The following is a 27,040-nucleotide window of genomic DNA, read 5'->3' on the forward strand; positions in this document are numbered from 1 at the left end:
AAATCCCGCGGCGGCCGCATTTCGATGGGGACGAAACGCAAAAACCCCCATGTCCCGTGATATGGGAATACGTTAAAGATCCCCTGGGGGTCCAGATTAATCCGGGGTCCCCTAGTACGGCGTGCCTCATAATCGAATCGTGTTTTTATCACGTGGAACCCCAGAATTCAATTCTCCTTTCTTCCGAGGCACCAAAAGGCTGAAAAAAAAAAGACGGCCCAAATTTACCCAATAAAATGGCGTATATATTGATTGCAAATAATGCGGAAGTTATAAGTTGGTGTCACTGTGCGAGTAGTATTCGCATGAATATAACGCGATTTTCTTTCCGGTATTTCCAGACTTAGAGCGCTCCTCGCAATATATTCGGGTTCGCGACATGAATATAACGCGGGGGTTTTTTTTTTTCCTTGATTTCCTCTATAGCACTGTCGATACGCCTCGCGCAACAGCGCAAGAGCTCTAAGTTGGCGCCGCGTATGTCATGCTGTCTTTAATTCTTTTGCTGATTTAGAATGCTGCTATAGTGTCGCATGCACCAGTGAGGTTACGGCGTATTAATGGCAACTTCCAGCTAGACTATCGGCGTTGTTGTGCAGGCGCATGAAGCAAGTGGTCTTCGAAGTCGTGCATGGTGTCTTGCCGCACAGTGGAATTTGCCGTATTCGACTGGTGGCAAGGAGGATGACGCCGTTCTCGCCGACGATGAGAACAAGTAAATTGAGCATCCACTCGTCCTTTCACTTTATCTTGAAACATGTGTATATGTGTGCGTGCGTGTGCTTCTAAGAGACCGAATGGTCCCCTTGCATTACATTCGTGCTCGCGTTATTTATACGTGCAAACACGTACGTGCAAACATACGAAAATTCAAGCCACATGTATTATACTTAATCCAGTTTGTCTAACCTATTGGATGGTGGCGGTGAGCGGCATTTCTATCGTTTCTTTTTTTCTCAGAAAGGCAACCTCGGCATGCGTCACTTATTGCGGGACAAGGTCTAGAATTTTTACGGATAAGGCAAGAAAGAGTTTAGAGAATAGGAGTCCTGGTAACGCTATCATCCACAATGATCATCCAACTTTGCCAATAATGTTACCAGTCATGTTTCGTTGTGTTAACACTCGCTCACCAAAATATATGTACCCACCCCTTATGTAATACCCCTCGTGGGTCTTTAAGGTAATAAAAATGAAATGAAATGAGATCTAGAATAAAGTGGCTTTGAAAGCCTCTGAGATGCCTTGCCTAGTCTCTCCACGGACGTCTGGGTCGTCATGCAGAACAGAATTTAATAATAATATTTGGGGTTTTACGTGCCAAAACCACTTTCTGATTATGAGGCACGCCGTAGTGGAGGACTCCGGAAATTTTGACCATTTGGGGTTCTTTAACGTGCACCTAAATCTAAGCACACGGGTGTTTTCGCATTTCGCCCCCATCGAAATGCGGCCGCCGTGGCCGGGATTCGATCCCGCGACCTCGTGCTCAGCAGCCCAACACCATAGCCACTGAGCAACCACGGCGGGTAGAACAGAATTTACCGTTGTCTTAACATAGCGCTAAAGAGCACGCAAGCTGGGAGATTGGAAACTTTGTGCAGAATTTTGAGTATACCTATATCTGTGCATTCAATTGCGTTTCTTGGCATCAAAGGAAGCGCACCATCCTATAGAGTTCCATCTGAGTTATGACCGTAGTGGCACAAGAGCGCGCCCCTTCCCTTCCCCCTTTGTATAGTTTCAGGAATATGCAGTAGCTTTCCCAGGAAATACACAGCTTGGCTTGGCTTTCTCTAAAAGTCTAAGGGGGAAATCCTCCTCAGAAGTTCCATGTTTTCCTACATAGCTCTCGATTTGAATGCATGCCTTTAACCTGTCATGTTCCAAGGTGGCGAGCTGCCTAGGGACATAACTCGGACTGACGCACTTTTAGAGCAAGATATTGAAGGTGGTTGCTTCAGACAAATAATTTCATTCACTAGATTTCATGTCCGGCGGACAATTTTTACCCTTAAATTAAAGGTACGCAAAAGAAAACAAAGTTAAATTAAGCAGTATTAGTACATTACGCGTCATAAATAACAAGAGGTCCCCTTTCATGCCGTGAGAAGGAGGCTTCATAAGGCATGCAGAAAAAAGATGCAAAAAACGAAGTTCGTGGGCGACGCTGCCATGAAGTTCCTCCCACTGACTCGCCATGTCGTCATGGATTTGACAGCACGGGCCTATGGTTGACAGCTTTTTTTTTTCATTAAGTAATGACTTCATTGCGTTCTGAATGAACCAAAGAATTAACCTGGCCAGATCTAACCTACAGTTTTAAAGCGTACCTTGAACACACGCCTTTTGTGAGATACGTATGCGCCTTATATTAACGATGGCTTAGCTTTAGACGCAGCACAAACAGCAGCAGCAGCAGCAGCAAAGCTGGAGCAGCCGAGACTGACAAGGCACGCATTGTTATATATATATATATATATATATATATATATATATATATATATATATATATATATATATATATATATATATATATATATATATATATATATATATATATATATATATATATCACAGTGAGTCTTTCGGCGACTTTGCTGTTGAAGGAGCTTGTCTGTGTCAACTTAAGCGCCCCCTCTTGCACCGTTTCAACACTGAAAAACTTTCATCGGGAGGTTCAGAGACCGTAGAGCGAAACTTTCTCCCGAACAGCATTTTTTGTAAAATTTGACATAACATTCGTGAAATCGCAAAACGATCCCAGATTTGAAGGTTGAAGAAAAATTCGGGAAGGTGGGGAGGTATGCAGTCGCATGCATGTAGTCGAGGACTGACCAAGAAAGAATAGACATTTAGTGGCACATAGCCACTGGCTAAATCAAAGAAAATCGCATATATCAAAGGAGCCGTCGAATTTAACATGCTATTCCATTAAGAGGTATGCGTGCATTAGAGATACTTATAAGCCGACGTTATATGTAAGTACGTGCCTTAGGTAAGCAAAAAAAAAAACGAAAAAAAATACGCCCATGTTTCATAAATTAGGGGCACATTAAAGACAAGATTAATGTCAATATGATGTCAATGTGATGTCAATATGATGTCAGTATAATGTCAATGATAAAGACAAGATTAAAGGTCACGATTAATCTGGAGTCATCCACCATAGCGTGCCCCATAATTATATCGTGGTTTTGGCGCGTAAAACCCCACAATTCATTAATTCATTCCCCTCCGTAAAGAGAGTAAAAGAGCTCAGCTTTCGTTGTCGGTATACATGACAATTCCGAAGGCTACTAAGAAACACCGAGTAAACAAAAAAAAAAGGTTATTTGTTATAGAACTTTCGCAAACATCTCTTCCTAAACAGCCTCATCCGCTGTCATTGTTACTTCCTTACGCTAAGGAAGGTTAGCTAGGATATTTTTTCTAGACTTCCCAAAATTTTCAGTAGAGAATAATGTTTTCTTTTTGTTTTTTTCTTCGCGCTTACGAATCTTCCAGAAATTTTATTTCCCTAAATTTAGGCCTACGATATACAACTCGATTTTCAGCCCGAACAAAATTTTTTTTTTTAATATCCTGTGACAAATACAGACCTTCTACCTTTTCAAGCGCAAAAGCTGTATTTTTTCCAGTTACAGTTCTTTTAAAGAGGCGCCAACCACTAATAATAAATCACGATGTAGAGGTAGGTAATTAGAAAGTTGGTAAAACTTTAACAAGCTACCTGGACCATCCGAGCATGCGATTTATTATACGTAGTCCTCGAGAAGGTACAGTCACACCGGTGCGGTCATGGTAAACTGCTGCACATGCGCAGCCAGGTAACCTATACCCAAACTGGCCGAATTGCAATACATGTGCCTATGCGACGTTCGCAAAATCAGCTTCAACTCTGAAAAAAAAATTTCAGTGCCCTTCCACTCTATGAAGAAGGATGACCAGCGAAGCTGTGTATGTGGGCCCCTTAATGGCGAACTGCACCTCCGCCGCGTATCGGCCCGGCCTTGCACTGTCTTCGGGATCGGCCCACGTATGGGGAGTGCGTAACGCTTGCTTCACCTCAGTCGCGGGTCGGCCCGGCATTGCACTATCTTCGGTATCAGCCCACTTAGGGGAGTGCTTAACGCCTTCTTCAGATCCACCGCGGGTCGGGCCGGTATTGCACTATCTTCGGGATTGGCCCACCTGTGGCGAGGGCTTAACGCCTGCTGCACAACTCAGCCACGGGTCGGCCCGGCATTGCACTTTCTTCGGTATCGGCCCACGTATGGGCAGTGCTTAACGCCTGCTTCACCTCCGCCGCGGGTCCAGCGGGTATTGCATTATCTTCACAGGTTCCCGCAGTCTGCGCCCGCTGTGACGACGCCCTAATCCTATACACTATGCACGGCCGCTTCGAGGATTCCACGCAGGCCGTGTTGCAGCCATCCCCTTTGCGACATCTGACGCTGACCACACCGTCAGCTTTCGCCGCTGAGGCCATACAAGCTCCTGGCTACCTCCAATGTGGAGACGGTGAGATAAGATGTGAACAGCAAAAATTATGGATTACTGGCTGAGTGAAATAAACTGCGCAAAGTTGTCTATTCCGGTGATAATAATATTTGGGGTTTTACGTGCCAAAACCACTTTCTGATTATGAGGCACGCCGTAGTGGAGGACTCCGGAAATTTTGACCACCTGGGGTTCTTTAACGTGCACCTAAATCTAAGCACACGGGTGTTTTCGCATTTCGCCCCCATCGAAATGCGGCCGCCGTGGCCGGGATTCGATCCCGCGACCTCGTGCTCAGAAGCCCAACACCATAGCCACTGAGCAACCACGGCGGGTGTCTATTCCGGTGAGGTATACGCAAGGTAACGTTTATTTTATAATCATTTATATAATTTTATCTATATTATATATCATATATTCATTTTATGAGTGTATATAATTACGTTGCAAAGCGAATTCAGGGCTCTCATGCAGATTGCGTTGATGGCTGCACTTTGATTGACATTTGATATCGACCACGCTTTACACGACGTCCTTCAGTGCCGCATGAAGACCACTGCAGATCATTCAATCAATCAATAATTTTTCTATTGTGCCCAGGAACAACCCTTGGGTCCGAGATCTGGCGCGCGCCTAGAGGGAAAAAAGGGCCAACAGTGAACGTAAAAAAAAATAACTAGGAAAATAAACAAAAGCATATTTGGTGGAAATGATCTTGTGCGTCAACTTGAGTGCTACTTTCAAGATTGCTGATTTGTACTTGTATTGCTCTTTCTTTCTTTCTTTCTTTCTTTCTTTCTTTCTTTCTTTCTTTCGTTCTTTCTTTCTTTCTTTCTTTCTTTCTTTTCCTTCTCCAAATCTTTTGGTTGGCTTTTCTCTTTACGTGCATTTTGTGTGATCCTCCTGCTCGGACCAAACAGTGGTTTGCAGTATTGCAAGAAAAATGAAGTGAGAACAGCTGTGTGTAATACAAGAAAAAAAGCACATTAAATACAAAAGCACAATTATGAAAAATACATACAACAACGCAAGTTCACTAGAAAAAGTAGGAGGGAAGGACCTGAACAATGTGTGAAAATCACTACAAAACCACGATGTGAAGCTCGGAAACAACGACAGTCACTTATGAAAAATATCGAGATCAACAAAAAAAAAAGTTCGGCAGCATATGCTACACTCCTGTAACATGTGAAGGCGAAATGCCGTAGTAATTGATTAAGTTATACGATCGGAGGGAGTCAGACTTCTTGCAAGACATAACGATTCGCTGTGAGTTAAACGTATGGCGCTGTAGGTCGACCTCCTCAACGGCACATGCGAGCTCCTAGTGCACTACATAAAGGTTCTTTCGTTCTCTCTTTATTTTTCGTCTTTCTTTCTTTTTCTTTCTTTCTTTCTTTCTTTTATGCTTTCTTTGTTCTTTCTTTCGTTTCTTCATTCATATTCAGCCATCGCATTTTTGCTTGCTTACGGAGGAGGTCTGAGCCATTCCTGATTATTCTATTTTTGGCATCACTGGACTAGACGTTTATTTCGGGTACGATCAAGCCATTGCAACGAGCCACTTTCGGCTTTCGCATTAGAATACCGGTAGAAACAATCCCAGGATGACTGCCAACGTCACTGCGATGCACACCGTGTTGCCACCGCCGAAAGGCGTCATGTGTGAGGCGTGTGCCTGCAGCCGGGCTCCTTTATTCGTGCTTCCCTCTGAGCACGCTGCACCATCTATTGGCGCCGCCAAGAAATCCGTGCTTGGCACGTGTTTGCATGTGTATTCAGGTCTGAAAAAAGTGTGGTTCTGTTCAGCCAAGCACAGAATAAATTTCAAAGCAGTCTCCTTTTTTTTTTATCGGAGAGCCGCACATTCCCTGTGGCTTAAGTTGACGTCAAACAGGTCAATTCCAGAAGTGGCACGTGTCCGCTGACCCAAGTTGTTTCGACGGTTGCCTTCGAACCCGGTTCCCTCAGCATATAAGGTTGGTTCAAATTAGAGCTAAGTGGATTAGAGCAGAGTTGTGAAAGACACGTGACAATGTATGACGTCACGTATCATGGTCGTAACCAATTAGAGAAGTCATTATGCTTTCGCGTTCAAATCACGTAAGGATACGTAAGTGGCTCAATTTTTCGCTCAAGGAGCCATTCGACGCTTTCACGTCAAAGGAGGTCCGACTGCAAGATGTGACAGTCATCAACAGTGCATTATTTAATGATAATCCCTGTACATAGTTAACGCCTGCCGTCGCTGATTTTTGTGTGTGATCCACCAGCCTCACCCAATTGTCTATTCATTCATTGAAGTTTTTGAACTAACAGTGAAACGACCAAATTTCACACCAGAAATAAAGAATCGTGTGTGTGTGTGTGTGTGTGTGTGTGTGTGTGTGTGTGTGTGTGTGTGTGTGTGTGTGTGTGTGTGTGTGTGTGTGTATGCGTGTGTGTGTGTGTCAATTCGGTAACATTTCAAAGAGTAATTATACGCAAAGTTCCTATTCATTGAAGTCATATCACAAGAAGCCAACAAACACTGACACCAAGGACAACATAGGGGAAATTACTTGTGCTTACTAAATAAAATTAAATGATAAATTAATGGGAATGAAAGTGGATGAAGAAACAACTTGAGGCCAGAGATGCCAAAATCGACCACTGGGCAGATATCTTTACATTCTAATAAAACGTGCTCCATCGTTTCCCTAGGTTTACCGCAGCAAGCACATGCTTCTTTTATCTTGCTTTATAAGTGCGTGTTCTAAGGCACTCTGATCTCGCTTCGAAAAGTAATCAGCTTCCCTTTGAGTCATCATAAATTGTTTCCTTCCTGATTTCGTTTTTTCCTCTTAAGTAGTCATTCATGACAGGTTTCTTTTCCGTTGCCGCCACCCATGAGATTATCTCAGCCTCTCTGACTTTCCGCTTGACTTCTTCGTTGCTGTGTTGCTCACCAAACAGGCCGCATAGTTACTGGTAAGCTTCCTGGTTCTTTTCTTCCACTGTGAATCAATGTTATTCCTGCATACAAATACGGTGAACACTCTCCCAGCCCATTCACTTTCTTCCAGGTTGCTCAGTCGTTCTTCATAATTAATTTTACTGTGAGCTTCCCTCACTTCAAAACTTGTCCGGCCCATATCACCCTGCACACTGCAGCTTCATTTGTAGTCTTCCCGTGAGCGCCCAATGCGAGGCGACCCACTGACCTTTGGTTCCCATCGAGTCCTGATTGTACCCCTGATTTAAAGCAAACAACCGCATTTCCAAATGCAAGTCCTGGAGCCATTACACCTTTCCACATACCCCGGAGCACCTCGTACCTATTGTATCCCTATAGTGCTCTGTGTTTCATTATGGCCGCATTTCTCTTCACCTTTACTCTTATTGTTGTTTTTTTCCTGTTTCCACATATCTATTGTCTTCGTTTATCCATATACCAAGGTATATATATCCTTTTACGCAAGGCATTTCCTAGCTCTGTATTGTCCCTGTCTGCTCGCTGTTTTCATTGAATACCATACACCTGATTTTTTAACGCTAAATTTCAGATCTAACTTATCGGCTTTGTGTCCACAGATATTAGCCAGACGTTGCATATCACTTTGTTTGTTAGCTTGCAACACGATGTCGTCCGTATAAAACAAACCTGAATGCTGCTGCTCTACTACTGTACCCACCTGTTTGTGTGAGAGATTAAACCAGATATTACTTCTTTCTAGCGTCCTTTCCGTCCTTCCCATGTACATCATAAACAGAAGTGGGGATAAAGGGCACCCCTGCCTCAGTCCCTTGTTGATATCAACTTTCTACTCGCTTCTCATCTCTTCCCATTCAACAGAAACGGTATTTTCTAGGTATATCTCTCTCAAAAAATTGGAGGACGCTTAAGCTTCGCCTTCAAGGGTGGAACGCGACAGCGTTCCCGCCGACCCGCCAAGGGGTATTGGGCTACGGCGCAGCGACTACGCGCCCCGCATCGGACGCGGTGAGCGTCGAGCAACGCAGCGTTCGGCGCAACAACGAAATGTGCGCCTCAGCAAGCGACGCACGCCTGAGCAAGGCTCAACCAGACGTACGCGTTCCAATGCGTCCGCACACGCCGCGCTGACTCGACGTCGCGTGGCGCCCGACGGAGGAAGAGGGCGCGCACCCAAACGATGCACGAGTTGCCGCGCGTAGCCGCGCGTCTCGTCGCGGCGGCGCAGTGTTGCTAGCTTGCCATGTTCAAGGCAGTCTAGCCTTCGCTTTACGGCCTCGTTAAGCAATGTGTTACATATTAGACAGTTTTAGTTTAGCGTCAACAACTACAGCGTACGCTATACGCTATAATATAGCGTACGCTAAGCAGCGCACGTTTTCTACAATTTTAGTTGACCGGCGATATCTTCGAATCTCAGAGGCCATATGCCGTTGTTGCGGCTATTTCGCGCCATTAGCGACAGGTGGCGTTGACATCTCGAACGTTTCTTTCGTTAGGCTTCGACTCGTTCGAAACGAGAAGCGATCTCGAAAACACCACGAGGTTATCCATAATACTCTGTCGTCGAAGCGGCCTGAGACTAAGCGAAAGCCGTTTACACAGTCATTTGCTACGAACGAAGTGCATTTTACAAAAGCAACGCCAAATTCAATTCGAAGCGGGCAGCCGGGACCGCCGCCATGTTTCCCGCAAGCTTGCCTGAACGTCGCGCGAAGAGTCGTTCCGGAAGTGACGTTGGCTTGCCGTGGTCATGTGAGGTGTGTCATGCTACTGACGCGAGCGGCAGCTTCCGGCGCGGGCGCAAAAATTCTAGCGGTTGTAGGTCTCCACGCCGCCGCGCGCCGACACGCGAAACAGCCTCCGCGCCTGACGCCGTACGCGCCCAGGCGTGGTGCGGCGCGTGCGGGCGCATTGGAACGCGTACGTCTTGTTGAGCCTTTAGAAACAGCTCGTTTCTAAGGTAACACCGTGTTCACTAGAGGCGCTTTTGTACCGCTTTTCTCATGTTCTCCGCTTCAAAGGTTTTATCGGCCCCTGGCCGAGGTGCTGCTCAAGCTTCAGCCAGCAGCAATGACTACCGTGTTGTGTTACCCCGTCTTCCTACCGGTAAGCTGGTTGTGGACTCCGTTTTCCTGCATGCTGACTTAAGTGGTCGACCGTACAGAGCCCAAGACTTCAGAGACGCCCTTCGGAACGTTATTGACCTGAAGGAAATAAGTTCCATCGGACAATTTCAGATGTCGCACGTGTGGATGGTGACGTGCAAATCAGGGATGACAAAATCAAAGCTAGTCGCATGCGGGGAATTATCCGTAAAAGGTAGACGCTGCGTCGTCATTGATCCTGAGCCCACGGAAGTTCAAATGAAGCTTTTGTGGCTTCCTGAGCGTTTGGAAGATGACTACATTCGAGATGCGCTTCAGGCTTACGGGAAAGTCAAGTCTATATCAGCAGAAAGCTGGAGAGTATCGGAGATGGAACAAATGCGTACGCTAAATCGGGACGTGGTGTTGACTCTTGCCGATGGAGTGAGCGTGGGGGACGTTCCACATCTACTACCTGTTTTTGGAGTGCAGAGTCTCGTATTAATTCCAGGCCGGCCCCCACTTTGTCTGCGCTGTAACAGGGTGGGGCACATTCGTCGAAACTGCAGAACCCCGCGTTGTGAAACCTGCCGACGCTTTGGTCACACATCTGAAGAATGTGTCGTAACATACGCCGACAAGTTACGACACAGAACAAAGCCTCCGGATGAAAGCTTGCAAGAACACATAATGGACATTACGGAGGTTCTTGACGCGACGGGAGACGTTCCCTCTTCCGCGGAGACCCGCTGTGCCAGTAAGGCCCCTCTGCCTGTTAAAGACAGTCACAATGGCATCGCAGAACTGCCCGTGAAAAACGAAAGTAGCGAAGAGAAAGATGACCAACCGAAGCCTTATCAAACCCACATTTGACTGCTTCTCCAGAGTATAAGCACCTGGCATTTCCCTGGCATAGCGAATCCTGTGACACAAAGATGCTGGAGGTCTGCCTCACCAAATTACGCTGCCGCATACCCTCGCTGAATTTCTACTTACACAGGTCGGGTTTGGTTCCCTCCCCCCTCTGTTCTTTTTGTAATGAGGAAGAGACGATACACCACTTTCTTCTATCTTGTCGCCGCTTTACTGCGCTTAGAAAAAGATGGTTGGAAATACCTTTTCGAAGAATTGGCCTGGACTTGACAGAACCTGCAATTCTTTCGTTCGGAGCGTCCACTTTGGGATTCAGCCACACGGATGCATGCTTCGCTGTCCGAACATTCCTTATGGAATCTAAACGAATGCCCTGCTAATTTCCTTTATTTTTGTTTTTACTTTTAAGTTAATTATTACCAATTCAATATTACCTTCCTGATGTTATTTAACAGGCAATTCTGCGCTATTCAATGCTATTTCAATAACTATTAGGAAATTTATGCTTCATAATAATTTCGAATAATCCACCCATCTCTTGGCCAATCCCCCATCGTGGGTAGGAGCCACACGCATCACAGGCAACAACAACAACAACAACAACAACCCAAAGGAGCACCCGCTACCACGGAGCCAGCTGCTGCCCAGCAAGCGAATGAGGGAGCCGGAGACGACTCACCTGATGCACCCAAGCGTCTCGACACGTGCGCTGAGCCGGCAGAGGACAGACGAAGTAACGCGGATACTTCAGTTCCGAAGCGCCGTGCGACTAACAGATCGGAATCAAGCACAGACAGCGAGACGACCAGTACCACAAGAAAAGCACGTCGCCGCAAAACATCGAAACACTCAGGAAAGTGCCGTCGATCACGGTCCAGAAGGCCAGGTGGGGTTTCGGAGGGAGCCTCACCGTTGCCCTCTAGGACCGATCATATAGATCATTAGGCCCAAATAGTTGGTAGTCACCATGGCCCTGTCCCAGCAACTTCTATTCGCAACCTTGAACGTACGAGGCCTTAGGTCTTTGCAGAAACAGGCGCAGCTTCGCCGGCTTTTGTCTAGGAAGCGCCTCGACTTCGTCGCGGTCTAGGAGACGAAGATTGAGCGTGATGACGAGACAGAGAGGGCTTTGCGACCTTTTCTGTCTGAGTATAATGTTTGCGTTTCACACGCTCTTGGTTTATCCGCGGGCTGTTTCCTGTTTCTGAAAAAGAGCCTACTTTATTCAGCTTTTAGTTATCATGTCGACACTGAAGGTCGATATATATGTTGTGATTTTGTGTTGCAGGGTGTGCCATGGCGCATAGTCAACGTCTATGCATTTAATGACGCTGCAAAACGAACTCTTTTATTTGATACTGTGTCTAGTCTGTTGGACTGTGATCGCTGCATTGTTTTAATGGGAGATTTCAATTGTGTATGTGATCCCAACGATCGAAGCGGCATTAACACTCAGCGGGACAGGAGTGGTGAAGTTTTGTCTAACATAATAGAAAATGCAGGGCTCGTTGATATAGGAGTGTCGGGACAGGGAGCTCGCTCTTATACAAGAATTCAAGGTCATTCCTACGCCCGCCTTGATCGGATTTATGTTTCTTCATCGCTCCTCTCTCGAGGACTATCCTGCATTACTATCCCCGTTTCATTCTCTGATCATTGTATGGTTATCGCAAACATTGGTGAAAAATTTGTAACTAATTTCCGACCACAGTGGGCACTCTGGAAGCTTAACTCTGAGCTCCTAAATGATCAGGAATTTATTAATCGCGTGCGCATGGCTCTAGCCAATTCTCTTTCTAGTGACTTGCCATTATTTTCTGCTTGGGAACTCTTTAAACAAGAGGTTCGTGCAGTGGCTATAGAAATTGGATCGGTGAAATCATTCTATAGAAAGAATGAAGAAAAAACGCTTCTTAAGAGCCTATGTAGCCTTTATGAGATTGAATGCGAAATGCCAGGCACTTACATTGTTGACATAGAAAACATTAAATGTGAGTTACAAAAGTATGACGCGCTACGTTACAGAGGTGCGCGAATTCGATCTCGAAACAGGCGTGCTCTGCAATCTGAGCAACCAACACGTCAAGCTTTACTTGACGAGCGACGTCACGGTATTTCCAAAGTAATTCCGGAAATATACTCCGAAGGTAGTCTTGTAACAAATACTAATGACATAATTTCTCAGTTCGAAACTTTCTACACTATGTTGTTTAGTGCCCCTCCTGACGATCACGATGCAAAAGTTTTAGAGAGTTTTGTATCTCTTGTCAAACCATTACAGGATGATGACTGTGCAGTCATCAGTGGTAGCCTTACGATTCAAGAAATTGAGCTAGCTATTGATCAGCTGCCTTTGTCGAAAACACCCGGCCCCGATGGACTTTCATGTGAATTTTACAAAGCTTTCAAATCAATTATCAGCCCCATATTATTGGATATTTTTATTTCAAGTTTAGAGATTGACGCCCTTCCGCAGTCTTTTTGCAAAACCCACACAGTTTTAATTCCCAAAAGTTCAGATAAAGAGAAACTGCGTTCCGTTGAAGGCTATCGACCAATCACATTGTCAAACGTGGATTACAAAATTTTTGCGAAAGTTCTATCTAATAGATTGCAATTTGCGATGTCAATTCTAATTGGTTCCCATCAGACATGTGGAATCAGGGGCCGATCAATTCAAACCAACATACATATCGCCCGTACCCTTCTTCAATACTGTTATGGTTCCACTGAGCAGCTTGCAATGCTCCAGGTAGACCTTGCTAAAGCTTTTGATCGTGTCAGTCACTCCTATTTATTTTCCCTTCTGGAGCATGTCAATGTTGGCTCCATTGTGCTTAAAGGCGTTAGGCTTTGCTACACCTGTTGTACTACTCGTTTAGTTATTAATGGCCACCTCTCCGAACCCATTTCTATTTGCTGATCAGTAAAACAAGGCTGCCCGATGTCCCCACTACTATTCGCCCTTTACCTGGAACCGCTATGCTTAAGCGTAATTCAGTCGAGTAACATCCATGGCTTCAATATACTGGGCAATGAAGTTAAAGTCTTAGCTTATGCAGACGATCTAGCGTTCTTCTGCACGGATAAGTCCAGTGTTGAAAAAGTAGTATCGAAAATAGAAGAATTTGGCAGCGTATCAGGAGCGCGAATGAACTCCTCAAAAAGTTTAGGCTTATGGTTTGGCTCATGGTGCTATACACCAGAACAGTTTGCAGGCGTTAAGTGGACTGATGTCCCGCCAAAGTATCTTGGCGTGCCGCTAGACGCATATAAATTAAGCGCACACTATTGGAAAGAACGGGTTTCGGTACTGCAAAGTTACGCCCAGACATTCGTTCCACAACGACTTTCTATTTTTGGGAAAGCCGAAGCCTGCAATAAGTTCTTGGCAACAAAAATTTTCTATGTATTGCAAGTTATCCATTGTGCTAGGCTATACATCCAACGCTTTCACCGTATCTTTGCAACCTTCGTATGGTCTTCAACTTTTGAGCCCATGAGGCGCGATAATATCTTTAGGCCTGTTAGTGAAGGTGGGCTGGGCTTAGTACATCTTTATGTGCGGCAAATAGTGTCTCGTTTCTTCTATTTTCGCGATACTTCCCATCCTGTAATTCGTTCATACATGCAAGTCACACTTGTTAATGTGTTACCTGATTTAGTTGTTTCTTCAAGTTTTTCTTCGCGCTTATGCTTGTGGGGGTTCATGCAAGAAGTTTACTTAGCGGTTCGTTTCCTGACAGTTCGGTTTTCCACTGAATACTTGTATTCTGTGTCGCGCAAAACGTTGTACAAAGACTTACTATCCATGCTATTTCCGCCTCCACTTTACCGATCAATGTACATTAAATTGCCAGGCCACGATGTGCTAAAGCGAGTTCGCAAAATGTATTTATCCCCTTGCTGCAAAACATTCTTTTATAAAGTTCATAGTGAAACCATACCGGTTAAAACATGGCTACAAAAAAAGGGTATCTTTGTCTCTTCTGTTAACTGTCGCCTTTGTGATGTACCAGAGACAATTGAACATTGTTTTATTAGCTGCACCGACGCCATCCTATTTTGGGATGTCCTCCAACGGACTTTAAAGAAAGACTTTGAGATTAACGCTCATACTGTGCGATACCTGCTACCAACCTGTGATAATAGTGCGCCTTTCGATATGTTTTTTGTAATGGGAATGCACAGTTTGTGGAAAACGCGAATGATGGACCGCAACGCCGAAACGGTTGTACCTACAAGGGCAAATTTCATCCAAATGACACTACACCTAAAGCAGGTTTATGATGGACTCAGTGTACAACCGGACTGGTACCCTATTTTGTTGAGGTGCTTATCCTTGCCACCCTTCTAAAGTGACACGAACGTTTCTACTCACAGTATGAACGCTACCTTTTCTGTGTGTGACTTTCATTGTGCCCTCCATTCTCTGACTATGCAGAACTGGTGAACGTCTGGTTGAATGGTTGAATGCAACTATAATAACTACCATGAAAGAAAAAAAAAAGAACTCGTGGCTTAGTGGTAACGTCTCCGTCTCACACTCCGGAGACCCTGGTTCGATGCCCACCCAGCCCATCTTGGAAGTTGCTTTTTATTTATGAAGTGCCTGCCGTGATTTATCGCTCACGGCCAACGCCGCGGACGCCGACGACACCGGCTTTTCTGCGACACGAGCTCCTTAACGCTATCGCGTTAAAATAGCGAGAGCTACCTGCGGCGCTCCCACGTACTAAAGCCCCTGCATCTACGCGCCACCGCCGCTTTCTTAAGTAGCGACAACCTTTGTTGTGCGCCGCATTTTCCCCTCACACCAAATCCGGTTCCGGTATTTCCGGTTCCGGCATTTCCGGTTTAAAAATTTCCGGTTCCGGCGTTTCCGCTTCCTGGAGTTGCGCTGCGGGAATTTCTGCTCTGACTGCTGTTAGACGATGGTGAGACGCCCGCGCGTGCTTAGCAGATCTGTGGCAGTCACCATAAGAAGAATGCAATGGGGACAAGCTGTTGTATTCCGCTGAAGTATTAGTTCGCGGTCACTGTTGTCCAAATGCACGAAAAACGGCAGTGGTCTCCAAGCGCCCAGGCACTACATTCCACTGTATGTTGTCGCTCGTGCCACAACCCGTCGCAGGTTGGCGCGAAGCAGCGAACACGAGCAGATCGCTGGTTACAGTAGGCGGTGGTTCTTGGATGGAATCGCATTCACAGTTTCAACCGCAACTCGTCCAAGTAAAGCCTCTCCAGCGGCGCGAAACTAAACAACGCTAAAAAACAAAGTGTCACTTCCACTCGGAACAGGAAGCTGCAGCTACGTAAGTTCCGCTTGACGCCGGAAGCTAAAGGGGTGAGTGGGAGAGGAGCGTGGAGGAGGAGGGCAGGTTGGCGGTACTTAACCTGGTCGGCGGAAACGTGTATGGAGGGGCTTTACCACGTACTATCTGAGGGCAAGGCAAGGCCCGGATGCGCCAGGATGCGCCCGCGATATACGGCGCCTGCGGAGGGCTCAAAAAAGCTAGTAACGTTGGTGCGGATTGCATCCCGCAATCCAATGCGCAATCAAAGAGAAAGACTGCTGTTTTTAACTAAAGTCCGATGGAGTACCTCACTGATTACTGTGTATTCTGCTAGGAGGAAAGCACCAAGAAACGCCAAAAACGTCTGTGAAAAAAAAAGAAAAAAAAAACCGCAACGCGTCGCTACTCGCTCAAGAAACGAAACCGAAAATGAACAAAAAATTGCAAGTAATTTGCAAAATTATTATTGACACAAACTGTTGAATACATTTTTATGAAGGTAATAAGCAACACTTAGTTCCAAAAATAATTTTAAACACCACGTTTGCTTTGTTTATTTGGCGGTTGTCGAATCAAGCTCTGGCCTGCTCTGGCATCACTGTGTGACAACAATAATGGTGGCTTTGGATGTTGCGGAACTTTTACATCGAGGACCTCAAACTATATTCGTTTTTTCTTTCGTTGTTCTTTCCTTCTGCCTCTGCAGTGGATCTGTACACGACGGTAAGAACGCGTCATTGCAGCCTTTAGCCAAGCAGGCCTACGTTCTGTCAGTCTCATTCTAATCACCATAGCTTAGTGTTCTTGTCACTGACAAAACACGTTGCAGACGCAGTTTCCAAATGTCTCCATTCTCAAGACCGCTTCTTTGCTCTCCTGTTAACTGCAGGGGCGGAGCTTTCCAGTGCTGAATCTCAGGTCCTGAGGCATCCTTCCAGTGGAAACGTTCATCACCTGATTTTCGCAAACGAAAGCACAGTTTCTCGTGTCTACAGAAGCAAAGCAGACTTGATCTACAGCGTCGGAGATATTCCCCAGTTAGTGTCGCCAAGTGACAACATTCTCTTTCTGGTTTCTTACCTTACTGCTCTGTCCTATTTAATACTTATTCTGCAACGTTTCTACAACAGGCAGGAGCTCCAGGCGAGGCCCCTGGTTCGAGATGCTGGCCACGAGAGCTGCCCATCGGACGCGCCGTGCAACAGGCTCAACGCCGAGTGCCTTACGTGCAAATTCAACTACTCTTGTGTTTATGGTGAAGAAGTCGCCGTTATGTGTCAGCCCAAGTCGGGAATCAAGTGCATTGTGAGTGACACCACGAGCGCGAAGCCAGTTTCGTTTTTCCTATTCTTCTCAGTGATATGTTTGTCCAAACGTCCGAATTTTGCACATATGAGCTGCTTGCGAAAAATAAAAGGCCGATGCAGCGCATAATTGAAATCTATACATTTAATCTGCAAATTTCATCTCATCCGAGTACAGTTTGAAATTACTGTGTGTAGCACAGGCTAAACTTAAGCGAAATTTATTTCCACATTTAATGTATTGTTCTTTAATAGAAGGGGCCAGTATTGGGAAGGGAACTGTTAGCTGTGTTCAGACCCTCATATGTAGTCAGGGCGGTAAATTTCTGTACTGGAATGCTATTCTGCACTGGAATGCTAGCCACACGCTCGCCCCAAATGTGACATGCACTGTGCCCGAAAATTGTTATTTATCGTGCTGTTAGAGTTTGTTTAGAAAAGTAATCATAATTATTTGTGGGACAGTAGAAGGTATGGTGTGAACATAAACGCGGACGAGAAAGAAAGAATGACGCGCAAGACCCCTAAGTTCCAAATAAAATTTAGTTACTGCATCTTGTTTGTGTAAAAAAAAAAAAAAAAGTGAGAACAACGATAATACCATCATCATGTGTGGCCGAACCACCAGCTTTGGTTACTGTCCACGAAAGCCTTTCCTTTCAAGAAGGAGGTGGAAGCTGCTTTTAGAGACACTTGTCAAAGAACATTTGTGTGGTCGCACAGGTACTATGACCATGTATGGTGCTAGATATTCTTTTTTTTTTTTTTTGCCTTCACATTCTGCAGTAATAGCTGCTATGGGTTCTTGGTCACTTAGTGTGCTTAGACTTTGCATGATTAGTGTCTGTCTTGTTCACTGCATAAAGCCTACTATAAATGCTTACAGACATGATGTCTGATTGTTTCATCTTGCTTTCTGTGTAATGGCACCTGCATAATGATCCCAGTGCCATTATAATGTACAATTATAAGATGCATGCTGTACAATATAGTCCTTACAAGCCTGCTATTCTAAACAATGTTGATGTACGAAATGAAACCAAGGAGGACAAAGATTGGTGCCAGTGCGTCTCCAGAGTTGTTCTTTCCATCCATTTTGCAAAGGCAAAGCAACAGACCTCACCCCCAGCATGTTGCAAACCACAAATGGGCATGACTTGAAAAAACAGGTACCGTTATTCTTGTGTAATCGTATGCCTGAAGAACATCCTCACGATGAAGCAACATCATCTTTGTTGAGTACATACACCACTTGTCATCACTGTTAAATTTCAGTTAGAATTTAGCACTTGTGTGTATCATTTCTTCTTTTCCTGTTATACCCGTGCTTAACTACCTGCTCTTGCAGAGCACTAACTAGCCCAAACAGACCTCAAGCACACACATTCTTTCATAATGAAATCTGTGCAAGAAATAAAGAAAATGCTGCATGCTGACATGCTTTCTCATTCAGTTTGCATAATGTTAACAGAAAGGTCCCTAATGGCACTTGAGTTGTAATACAGCAAGCAAAAAAATAAAGGCATCCTAAACTCGCTTGGCATTTTGCTACTATTTAGGAAATGTTTGTTTGAGCTCTCTCAATACAATTTTTACACAAGAAAGGCTCGCCCTCGACGTATCACATACAAGAACCATAGTGCAATTGATGGCAATACTATGCAGGACAAGTCTGGTGCCTTTGAGCGGAAGATGATCTGCCGCTACTGCTATCAGACAGCAAACAGTGAGCATACCTGTGACCACAACAGCACCTGCCAGGTGAACAGTGCTCCACGTCAGCGCTACATTGCAACATGCAACGTTCGGCCTGATGTTCTCTGTCTTGGTAAGGAGCTGTGCAATGGCTTTGTATTAAAAGGCTTTTTTGTTGATGCTTGTGGAGCTCCTGTTTTGAGCAGCACCACCGCCACCACACACACTGGCTTAGTCGTACCGAGAAAGCCAAGAGGCTCATCATTATTAGCCAAGGAAGTCAGCATATTGTACAATCACAAGAAATAGACTTCAGGCTGTATTCCAGATAAATTTTGGTGGGCCTTCAATACCTAAGCCAATGGGTGATACTAAAAAAATGTAATTCTGGCGTTTTACTTCCCAAGAAAAACGCACTGTGATTATGAGGCACGCCGCAGTGGAGGGCTCCGGATCGATTTTACCATCTTGGGTGCTTTAACATCTACTTTTCATTCTCTCTCTCTCTCTCCAGTTCATTTTGCCCCCATAGAATTGTGGCTGCTGCAGCCAGGATTTGATCCCACGCCTTTATGCTTAGCAGCACAACACCAAAGCCAATACACCAGCACGGCGAGTGGGCAAAATGCCATCACTTCAGTGACATGTCACGCAGGCTGTCATGTTGCATAAGAAAGAAATTATTCATGAAAGTGACAGTCTGTTTATTGTTTATTAATGATGTGTTGAATGCAGGACATGATTATGCTATTTGTTTATTTATTTTGGAATCTGTCAATCCCATGGGTGGGATTACTACAGGAGTGGCTGTATACTACAGATAATATACAGACACAAGCATCGTACTCTATGTATAAAGAACAAATTAAGAAACACTCTAGAATTAGTGGCACACATAAGTTTGCCACTTTGGCAGGATCACATGCAGTATATATTTCTCAATATCTTCTACAAACCTTTCTAGTGTTGGTTGGTCTACATGCAATTGGTAAAGCACATTCCATTTCCTGATTACTTGAGGGAAAGAAGAAAAATGAAGCATATTGTTAATGCAGAAATAGTCTTTATACATTAAATCATGCTTTTGGTTTATCTTCCCTTTTTCTTTTATGTTAACGAAAGCTACAATGTTAGTTTTGGAGTGACCATTCAGCAGTTGATAAAAGAACTTCAGGCGATGTATCTTTGCTCCGTCGCACAGTGTAGCTAGCCCCACGCGCTGCAGAAGCTCTTTAAGTGAATTGGTTCGCTTGTAGCAGTTAAAGATTAATCTTACCGCCTTGAACTGTATGCTCTCAAGTGCAGAAATGCTTGTATTTGTGAACGGAAACCACACTATGTTTGCATATTCTAGGATTGGTCATATATATGACAAATGCTCGATTTCTTGAGTTGCATTGCAGAGCGTTCATTTAGGGAAAAATAACTTATTCATTGCTTTTTATTACACGTGTTGCACTTTCAATTCTAGCTAAGGTCAGATCTTATTGAAAACCCGAAGTATTTCTACTGAGTTACCGCTCAAAGGGTTATGCCCTTAAATGAAAATGGGAATGAAAGTTGACATTTCTTCTGTGTTATAGTCATTGTGATCGTTTTCTTTTCAGTATTAGCTACCATCCGGCAGTCTCGACACCACTGGGCTCTTTGTTCAGAGAATTATTGAGGGCCACTTGATCGTTATGGTCTTTAATTTCACTGTAGAGCATGCAGTAGTATGCAAATAACCTCATTTTTACATCAACGATTTCTACAATATTGTCTATGAATAACAGAAACGAGTGGAGCCAATACAGATCCCTGCGGGACACCTGAAAGGTCCTTAACTGTGTCAGAGCAATGGCCATTATATTGTGCGAACTGCTAGTGATTTGAAAGGTAATTTCTAATCCAGTCCATTATCGGGCCATTTACATGTTTATCTGTAAGTTTAGAGATGAGTTTAGCATGTGCCATATGATCAAAGGCCTTTAAGAAGTCTAACAAAATTATATCAATTTGTGAGTGGTTATTAACGGCCAGCGCGAAGTTAAGCATTGCCTCGACAAGTTGGGCGACTGTAGATAACTGGCTTCTGAAACCAAGCTGAGAAAGGGAGATCAGGTTTCGTCCACAAATTTCGTTATTAATTTGAGCATAACGTGCTCGAGAATTTTACGACAAGTACAAGTGAGAGAAATTGGTCTGTAGTTTGACGGGGTTGATATCGCCAGACTTGCGCGCCGGTTTACCTTGGCAATTTTCCAGTTCTTAGGAAGGCTGATCGCAAATTGATTTCATGAATATGAGATGGAGGTATCTGCCAACCAGTTCAGAATAGCGTTTTAAGAAGTTGTTCGGTATTTCATCCAGGCCACTACTTTTCATCAAGGTTTAAGAGCAGTGAAAGAATACCAGTTGCTGTGGTTTCTAAAGACAGTAATGTTTTTACTTGAGCACCAAAATTTATCAGGCGAGTTTTTGATAAAGATGTGGAATGTGTGTCCGAAAAGGTGGTGTTTCACATTCCGTATCTTGCCTTTTAAGACCAACGTGAGCGACGCTATCTGGGAGCTAGTGCTCCCTTATGTTTTTCTGTACTTTCTTACTCATTTGATTTTGAACTTTAAGTTAATTATTTCGTGACTAATCCACAGATTGTGCTTTCTAGTAGTCTTTTTCCATGTGGGAATAAAATTATCTATACAATACATGACATGGTTTTTTAAATGTGTCCACACATCATTTATGCTTGCGCTACTATCTGAACAAAGATCTGAGAAGTCGGAATATGCATGTGAAAGGTAGGTCATTATTGCGGCATCATCTGCTTTATTGAAAGAGAGTACGAGCTTTACCGAGCCTCGTTGACGAAACGGAGCTAATAAAGGCAAGGTGCACAAAATTTTGTGATCGGGTATTCCATCCACTGTTTGAACACGTGCTGTCGGCTGAAAAGTAATCACTCACAAATACTAGGTCTAACAGAACAGAATGCTCCATGCACTCGTGTAGGTTGAACAAGTTGAGTGAAAATAAATGTAAACATAAAGTCTATTACAGTATTGTGCACGTAACCCGGACTCGGCGAGAGCCAGTTTACATCAGGCAGGTTAAAGTCACCCGCCGTAATTGTCCTGCCACCTAGCATGTGCTGAATTCAGGTAGTCAAAAAGAGGGTGCAAATACGGAGCTACAGCATTCGGGGGCCTATCAACAGCACCAACGTGCATGATACTGTCATTAAGATACAGCTTAAACCAGATTGCCTCGACACCAGGCATGTCCGGCATAACTAAATTCCCTGCCACAAGAGTATTAATGCCTCCCCCTCTGGTATCTCTATCATTGCGAATGATTGAGTAGCTCGGCGGCATGATTTCGTGGTCATATATAGCTGCATTCAAACATGTTTCGATCACAGTAATAATATCAGGCTTTAACGTCAACGAAATAGCTTCCAGCTCGTCCATCTTATTCGTAAGACTTCGCGTGTTAACATTGAGGAACATTAGGGACGTTGCCGCCAGGAAGACCGAGCTGCTGGCAGTTTGGCTTTCTCCTTTTTTCTTTTTAGTAGACAATATTCTTATGGCTATCATCCCAAACAAGAAGACAACCATTTATCTGAACTTTGTCATAAATCAGTCTAACCTTTTTGCCTTGCTGCGATGTTGTTTGGTTGTATTCCACTTTTTTTTTTCTTATTTCACAAACGCCGAACGAGTAATCTTCGCCTATCGAGTAACCGAAGCCTTTCAGTTTGGAGCAAGACTAAAGTATTTTAACTTCGTCGCGGTAGTCAAGTGTGTGTGTGTGTCTGTGTGTGTGTGTGTGTGTGCGTGCGTGCGTGTGTGTGTGTATGTATGTGTGTGGAGAGAGAGAGAAACTTTATTTAACAGGAAGGGAGTTTAAAGAGGGCTGGTCAGAGCCCTCCAGTTCAGGGCCTCACTGGCCTCTGCCAGCTGCCTGACCTGGCTAATTAAACACTTTTGCCCTGCCAAGTCGAAATGTTTGAGCTGTTCCTCCCACTACTCCATTGTGTTATTGCTATTTGACCTATGAGGGCGCTTAGTGCACTCCTAAGTTACATGTATTAGGGTAGTTGGTTCTACCAAGGCGATGAATATGCTCAATTCCTGATATTTGTACCTGCAGTCTGTCCTTAATGTTTGTCTTTGACACTATATCTTAAAGTCTTTCAAACAACTCGTTCTGCTGTTCGTGGACTACATAAACAATAAGTTTCAACCTTCGACTTCTGTTTTCAAGATCGTCAACTTATTTTTGTCCATATATTTCACACAATATTTTTGTTCTATATTCGCTTTACGCAAGTTTCTTACCACTTCCAGATACTTTTTGGTTGGTCACAGATTTTTGTCTTCTGCGATTGATTCTGATTGTTTTGTTAGCTCGTCATCCGTCGGCCCGGATTAGTTTCGATATCACCACTAAGCAACAACAGGAATCGAAGGGAAGTAATCGCATCAGAAAGCATTTCACACAATGGCCATAGGTATTGCAGCAAAATTAGGCAGACATTGTTCCTATGGCAACATTTGCCGTACTGCCTGCTTACCTGGACGAGAAATAGGGACAGGTTTGAGGTCCACATCATGGTACCACTGCCATCCCCACCGTCGGGTGCTCTGGCGAAGCAAAGTTTTATAGCGCTGGCTATGATTGCTGATGCGAACACTCCTGGCAGTTCAGGTGATGTTGTGCTTCCTGAGTCAACGCTGAATCGACAGTCCAGCACGGGCAGTAACTTTCCTTGAACACTGATGAGAATGAATGGTGATGATAGCAGCGTTTCAGCAAATTGGTTCTGGTCCCACTGGTAATAGCAACAATACAAGCAGAACCTGGAAAAGAAACAGGAACGTGTTCGAGGTTGATATTGGTATCGCTGCCATGCCCACTGTTGAGTGCTCTGGCAAAGCGAAGTTTTATAGAGTTGGCTTCGGTTGCTGATGCCAGTGCTTCTGGCCGTTCCGGTCATGTGCTTCCTGAGACAGCACTGAATAGACAGTCCAGTATGGGCAGTAACTCTTCTTGATCAGTGACGAGAACGAATGGTGACGATAGTAGCGTTTTGGCACTTGGTGATAGTCCAGCTTGTAATAGCAGCAATCCAAGCAGAACCTGTACAAGAACAGGAACACGCTTTTGCTTCTAAGAAACCATATGATTACTGATTACCGCCCATGATAATTCATTCTCAAGCAATGTCAGAAGTAGTACACTTGGCAAGGAATGTTTCAGCCACTTGGAAGAAGATTTATAGTAAGAATCTTACCATTACATGATAATTAATGCATGGTAAACTGCTTTGTGACAAAAAACTTGTTCATTTTCAGGTAGGAGGCAGTTCCACAAGAACCTGCTCTGCAATTGGACCAGGGGCTACAGCTGGTGGACAGCCCTAGTGCTCAGGTTTGTATACTTTTGTAGCGTACCATATATTAATGTGCTTAATTACCATGAAATTGATGCACGCACACTTGTTCACACTTCTAACCTGCACTTGTGATTTGATTCTTCCGATCAGCTGTTCTGCAAGGACATTGGCAAAAGCTCTCATCTAGCCATGGCTTTCTCATGTTTACTGTCCTCCTCTTTGACCACATGGCAACAACATTACAGTCAAACATTTATTTACTTAGACCCAACTTTACAAAACAATTATATTTAATCAAGTGATCTCAATTCCCTGACACATATTTGTAGAGCCTAATGTGTTGAAAACGTCAAAACAAGGAAGTGAACTCAGCATCTTGTCCAACTTAACCAAGTTTTGAGGGGAAATATAGATAAAGTGTGTTATCTTCTCAGTGCACCAATTGTTTAGTCCAGCAACGCCCTCACAATAAAAAATTGAGATCTTTTTTGGCTCTTGATGTACTCATTTCCTGATAAAAGAATGCTGAACATAAGCCGTGCATCCTGAATACTTGTGCAATACAACTTGTGACACATACATTACATAAGCTTATTGCCCAACATGAACCAACGCTAAGCAGAACTAAGGCGGTCAATAATGAGCAAAACAGTACTCTGCAGTGTTCATAAGGCTCATTACAGTTTTGTACATGGAAGGGTGTGATATTGGGATTGTTGGTAAAACCTGCTTGTTATAAAATGTAAAACGGCATTAAGATGCTGTATACGGTAATTTTTCAAATGCGTTCTTGTATTGTTTAATGCCATCATTCAACAAATGTACCATTTCATATACCCACTCCTGTCCAAGGCCCGAGACTGAGGCCGGCAGCAACTACCAAACAAAATAAATAAAGAAGTTTGATTAACAGCGCAAGGACACCAGAGGGAACAGAAGAGAGAACTGAGTGCTGTTGGAAGTCAGCGCTCTGTTCTTGCTTCTGTCCCCTCTGGTGTCCTTGCACTGTTAATTAAGGTTTATAGTTTGTACATCAGTTCTGACCAGTTTGCACTGACATTGCAGCATTGTGCTTGGTGGCTTTGGAGCAGACCGGTTCTACCTGGGCATGTGGCAAGAGGGCATTGGCAAGCTCTTCAGCTTTGGTGGTCTCGGTGTCTGGACGTTGGTCGATGTCGTCCTCGTGGCTGCAGGCTATTTGGGACCTGCTGATGGTTCCCTGTACATTTCGTGATGGGGCATTCTATACGGTTGCAGGATTTGTTACAGTGGACTCAGAAGGGCTGATGCACTTATGCTCGCTGCAGGTATGCCAAAAAGCTCTGGGTAGGGTTGCAGCAGGAAAATCTTCCCCCTCCACCCCACTTGTAGTGATAGCACAACGAACGCAGGGCCCGATCTCTGGGCGCCTACATTCTGGTGCAGTTCCTCAGAAAAATGTGTGCAATGAGGTTTGGGACAAAAAGCCAGACTGGTTTCCCTCCTCTGACTAACCAGGTGATGCTAGTTCATTTCTCTAAACCCACAACATTTTACCTGAAGCATCATCTCCATTACATAAAACGATTTTTCCTTTCTTCCTCTTTCCCTCCCCCCCACCCCATTTCTTTCCTAAACCAAAGCTGCACATATATAGGGAACACAAACATACAGTTCAGTGTTGTAATGCTTCAAGCAGTTTATAGAATTTTTGTAAGAAATTTTATCATGTTCTACAGTTAGATATTTTCTCTGGGTGTGTTCTGGCACTGCATTCTCGGTTGATCATTGCTAACGTGGTGCCAATTGGTCAAACCAGCAGAAGCACTCATGGCAAAAGAACCAGGCAGTTGGGATGCACAGTTGGCGTTCAGCTTATGGCTCATGGGACCCAAAGAAAAGGTGAATGTTTCGTCAGCCTGGACCTGCATTCGGATTTCCAGCCTGTTTTAATACAGTTGAACCTCACTGTAACAAAGTTGAATCAGTCATGAAAATACCTTTATTATATCTGATATTCATTATAAGCATGCACGTGAGTAATCGACTAAAAAATTATTGTGGTCAGGTCTATGTAAAAGAAACACAAGTTGGGTGGCTCCTATGGGCCAGCAGCAGGTCTCCTGCGCATTTTTGACCTGTTGACATCTTGCCGTCCCGATGCAAGACATGGGAACAACAATAAATTATGAACATGCACTCTGCACCAAATAAACATGCTCTGCATCACCACATGTGCAAGCAAAAATTTTCCTCCATGTGTAACTGATACAGTGTCCAATCCCACATTTTCAGTTTCCTTATTGCAGGAGAATACTCCACTGAAATAAAGCCTGGCCGACCGAATGCTATATTTACTTCCATATATCTGATAATTCATTATATTTGTGTTATAGCGAGGTTCAGCTGTACGTGTGAACAACATGGCCTTTAGCAGAAAGAGCATAGAAATCCCTTTCTTGCATCCTGTTCTTTCTCTCTGTTCCTGCAAAAGTCATGAGCCCAAATGCATATGCTTCATCATAGTGTTGTACGATTTTACTGGCTCCTAGCACAAACTGCTGGGAAATTCAACATTTTCACGGAACCAATGCATTGTGAATCTTTGATATGGGCAAGAGCTGTTGTACAGTGTGAAACAAATGCTCTCAGCACTGATTTGCCTACCGCACAAAAATGTGTCATCAGGCAGTGACTCTTCTGATTGAAGTCTTAATTGCGCTAAGCCTCCTTTCAAAGTAGTGTCGTTACTCGGTTGCATTACAAAGGGAGTCTGCTCGCATGTCTTTTCTGTCCCATGACATGCTTGCAAATTGAAGGTGGATCACTAGGGCTTCAGTTAAAGAACTGTTTATTGGCGTTGGGCACGTGGCAGAGCAGTTCTTGTAAATAGCGTACACAACGTATTGTATGTGTGCTTGGAAATAAACTCATTAACTTCTGCA

At 44.2% G+C, this 27,040-nt stretch overlaps 2 protein-coding genes across 4 annotated transcripts; both read left to right on the forward strand.

Annotated features, from left to right (window-relative positions):
- Positions 1-599: 599 nt before the first annotated feature.
- Positions 600-27,040, forward strand: amx (TM2 domain-containing protein 3 almondex). Of its 3 annotated transcripts, none has more exons than XM_075680066.1 (7): positions 600-715; positions 4,344-4,524; positions 16,624-16,771; positions 16,865-17,039; positions 18,704-18,866; positions 24,076-24,151; positions 24,267-24,748. In XM_075680066.1, the coding sequence occupies exons 2-7, from the start codon at positions 4,392-4,394 to the stop codon at positions 24,301-24,303; spliced, it is 732 nt and encodes a 243-aa protein (XP_075536181.1). In that variant the 5' UTR covers positions 600-715; positions 4,344-4,391; the 3' UTR covers positions 24,304-24,748. The 3 variants fall into 3 exon arrangements, with proteins under 3 accessions (XP_075536181.1, XP_075536179.1, XP_075536180.1); XM_075680064.1 differs by lacking the exon at positions 24,267-24,748 and adding an exon at positions 25,182-27,040 and having other exon boundaries at positions 603-715; XM_075680065.1 differs by lacking the exons at positions 600-715; positions 4,344-4,524; positions 24,267-24,748 and adding exons at positions 16,320-16,457; positions 25,182-27,040.
- On the forward strand, positions 9,484-10,437 carry LOC142573323 (uncharacterized). The gene has a single exon (XM_075682988.1). The coding sequence runs from the start codon at positions 9,484-9,486 to the stop codon at positions 10,435-10,437; it is 954 nt and encodes a 317-aa protein (XP_075539103.1).

Source organism: Dermacentor variabilis, chromosome 2 (genome assembly GCF_050947875.1).
Source record: "Dermacentor variabilis isolate Ectoservices chromosome 2, ASM5094787v1, whole genome shotgun sequence".
Taxonomy (NCBI): Eukaryota; Metazoa; Arthropoda; class Arachnida; order Ixodida; family Ixodidae; genus Dermacentor; species Dermacentor variabilis.

Excerpts from the sequence above, each read along its gene's own strand:
- amx (XM_075680064.1), top strand. The coding sequence starts at position 4,392 with ATGCACGGCCGCTTCGAGGATTCCACGCAGGCCGTGTTGCAGCCATCC. Across the intron at positions 16,772-16,864 it reads AGCGTCGGAGATATTCCCCA|GCAGGAGCTCCAGGCGAGGC; the intron begins GTTAGTGTCGCC and ends TTTCTACAACAG. Across the intron at positions 24,152-25,181 it reads TGGACAGCCCTAGTGCTCAG|CATTGTGCTTGGTGGCTTTG; the intron begins GTTTGTATACTT and ends CTGACATTGCAG.
- LOC142573323 (XM_075682988.1), top strand. The coding sequence starts at position 9,484 with ATGTTCTCCGCTTCAAAGGTTTTATCGGCCCCTGGCCGAGGTGCTGCT.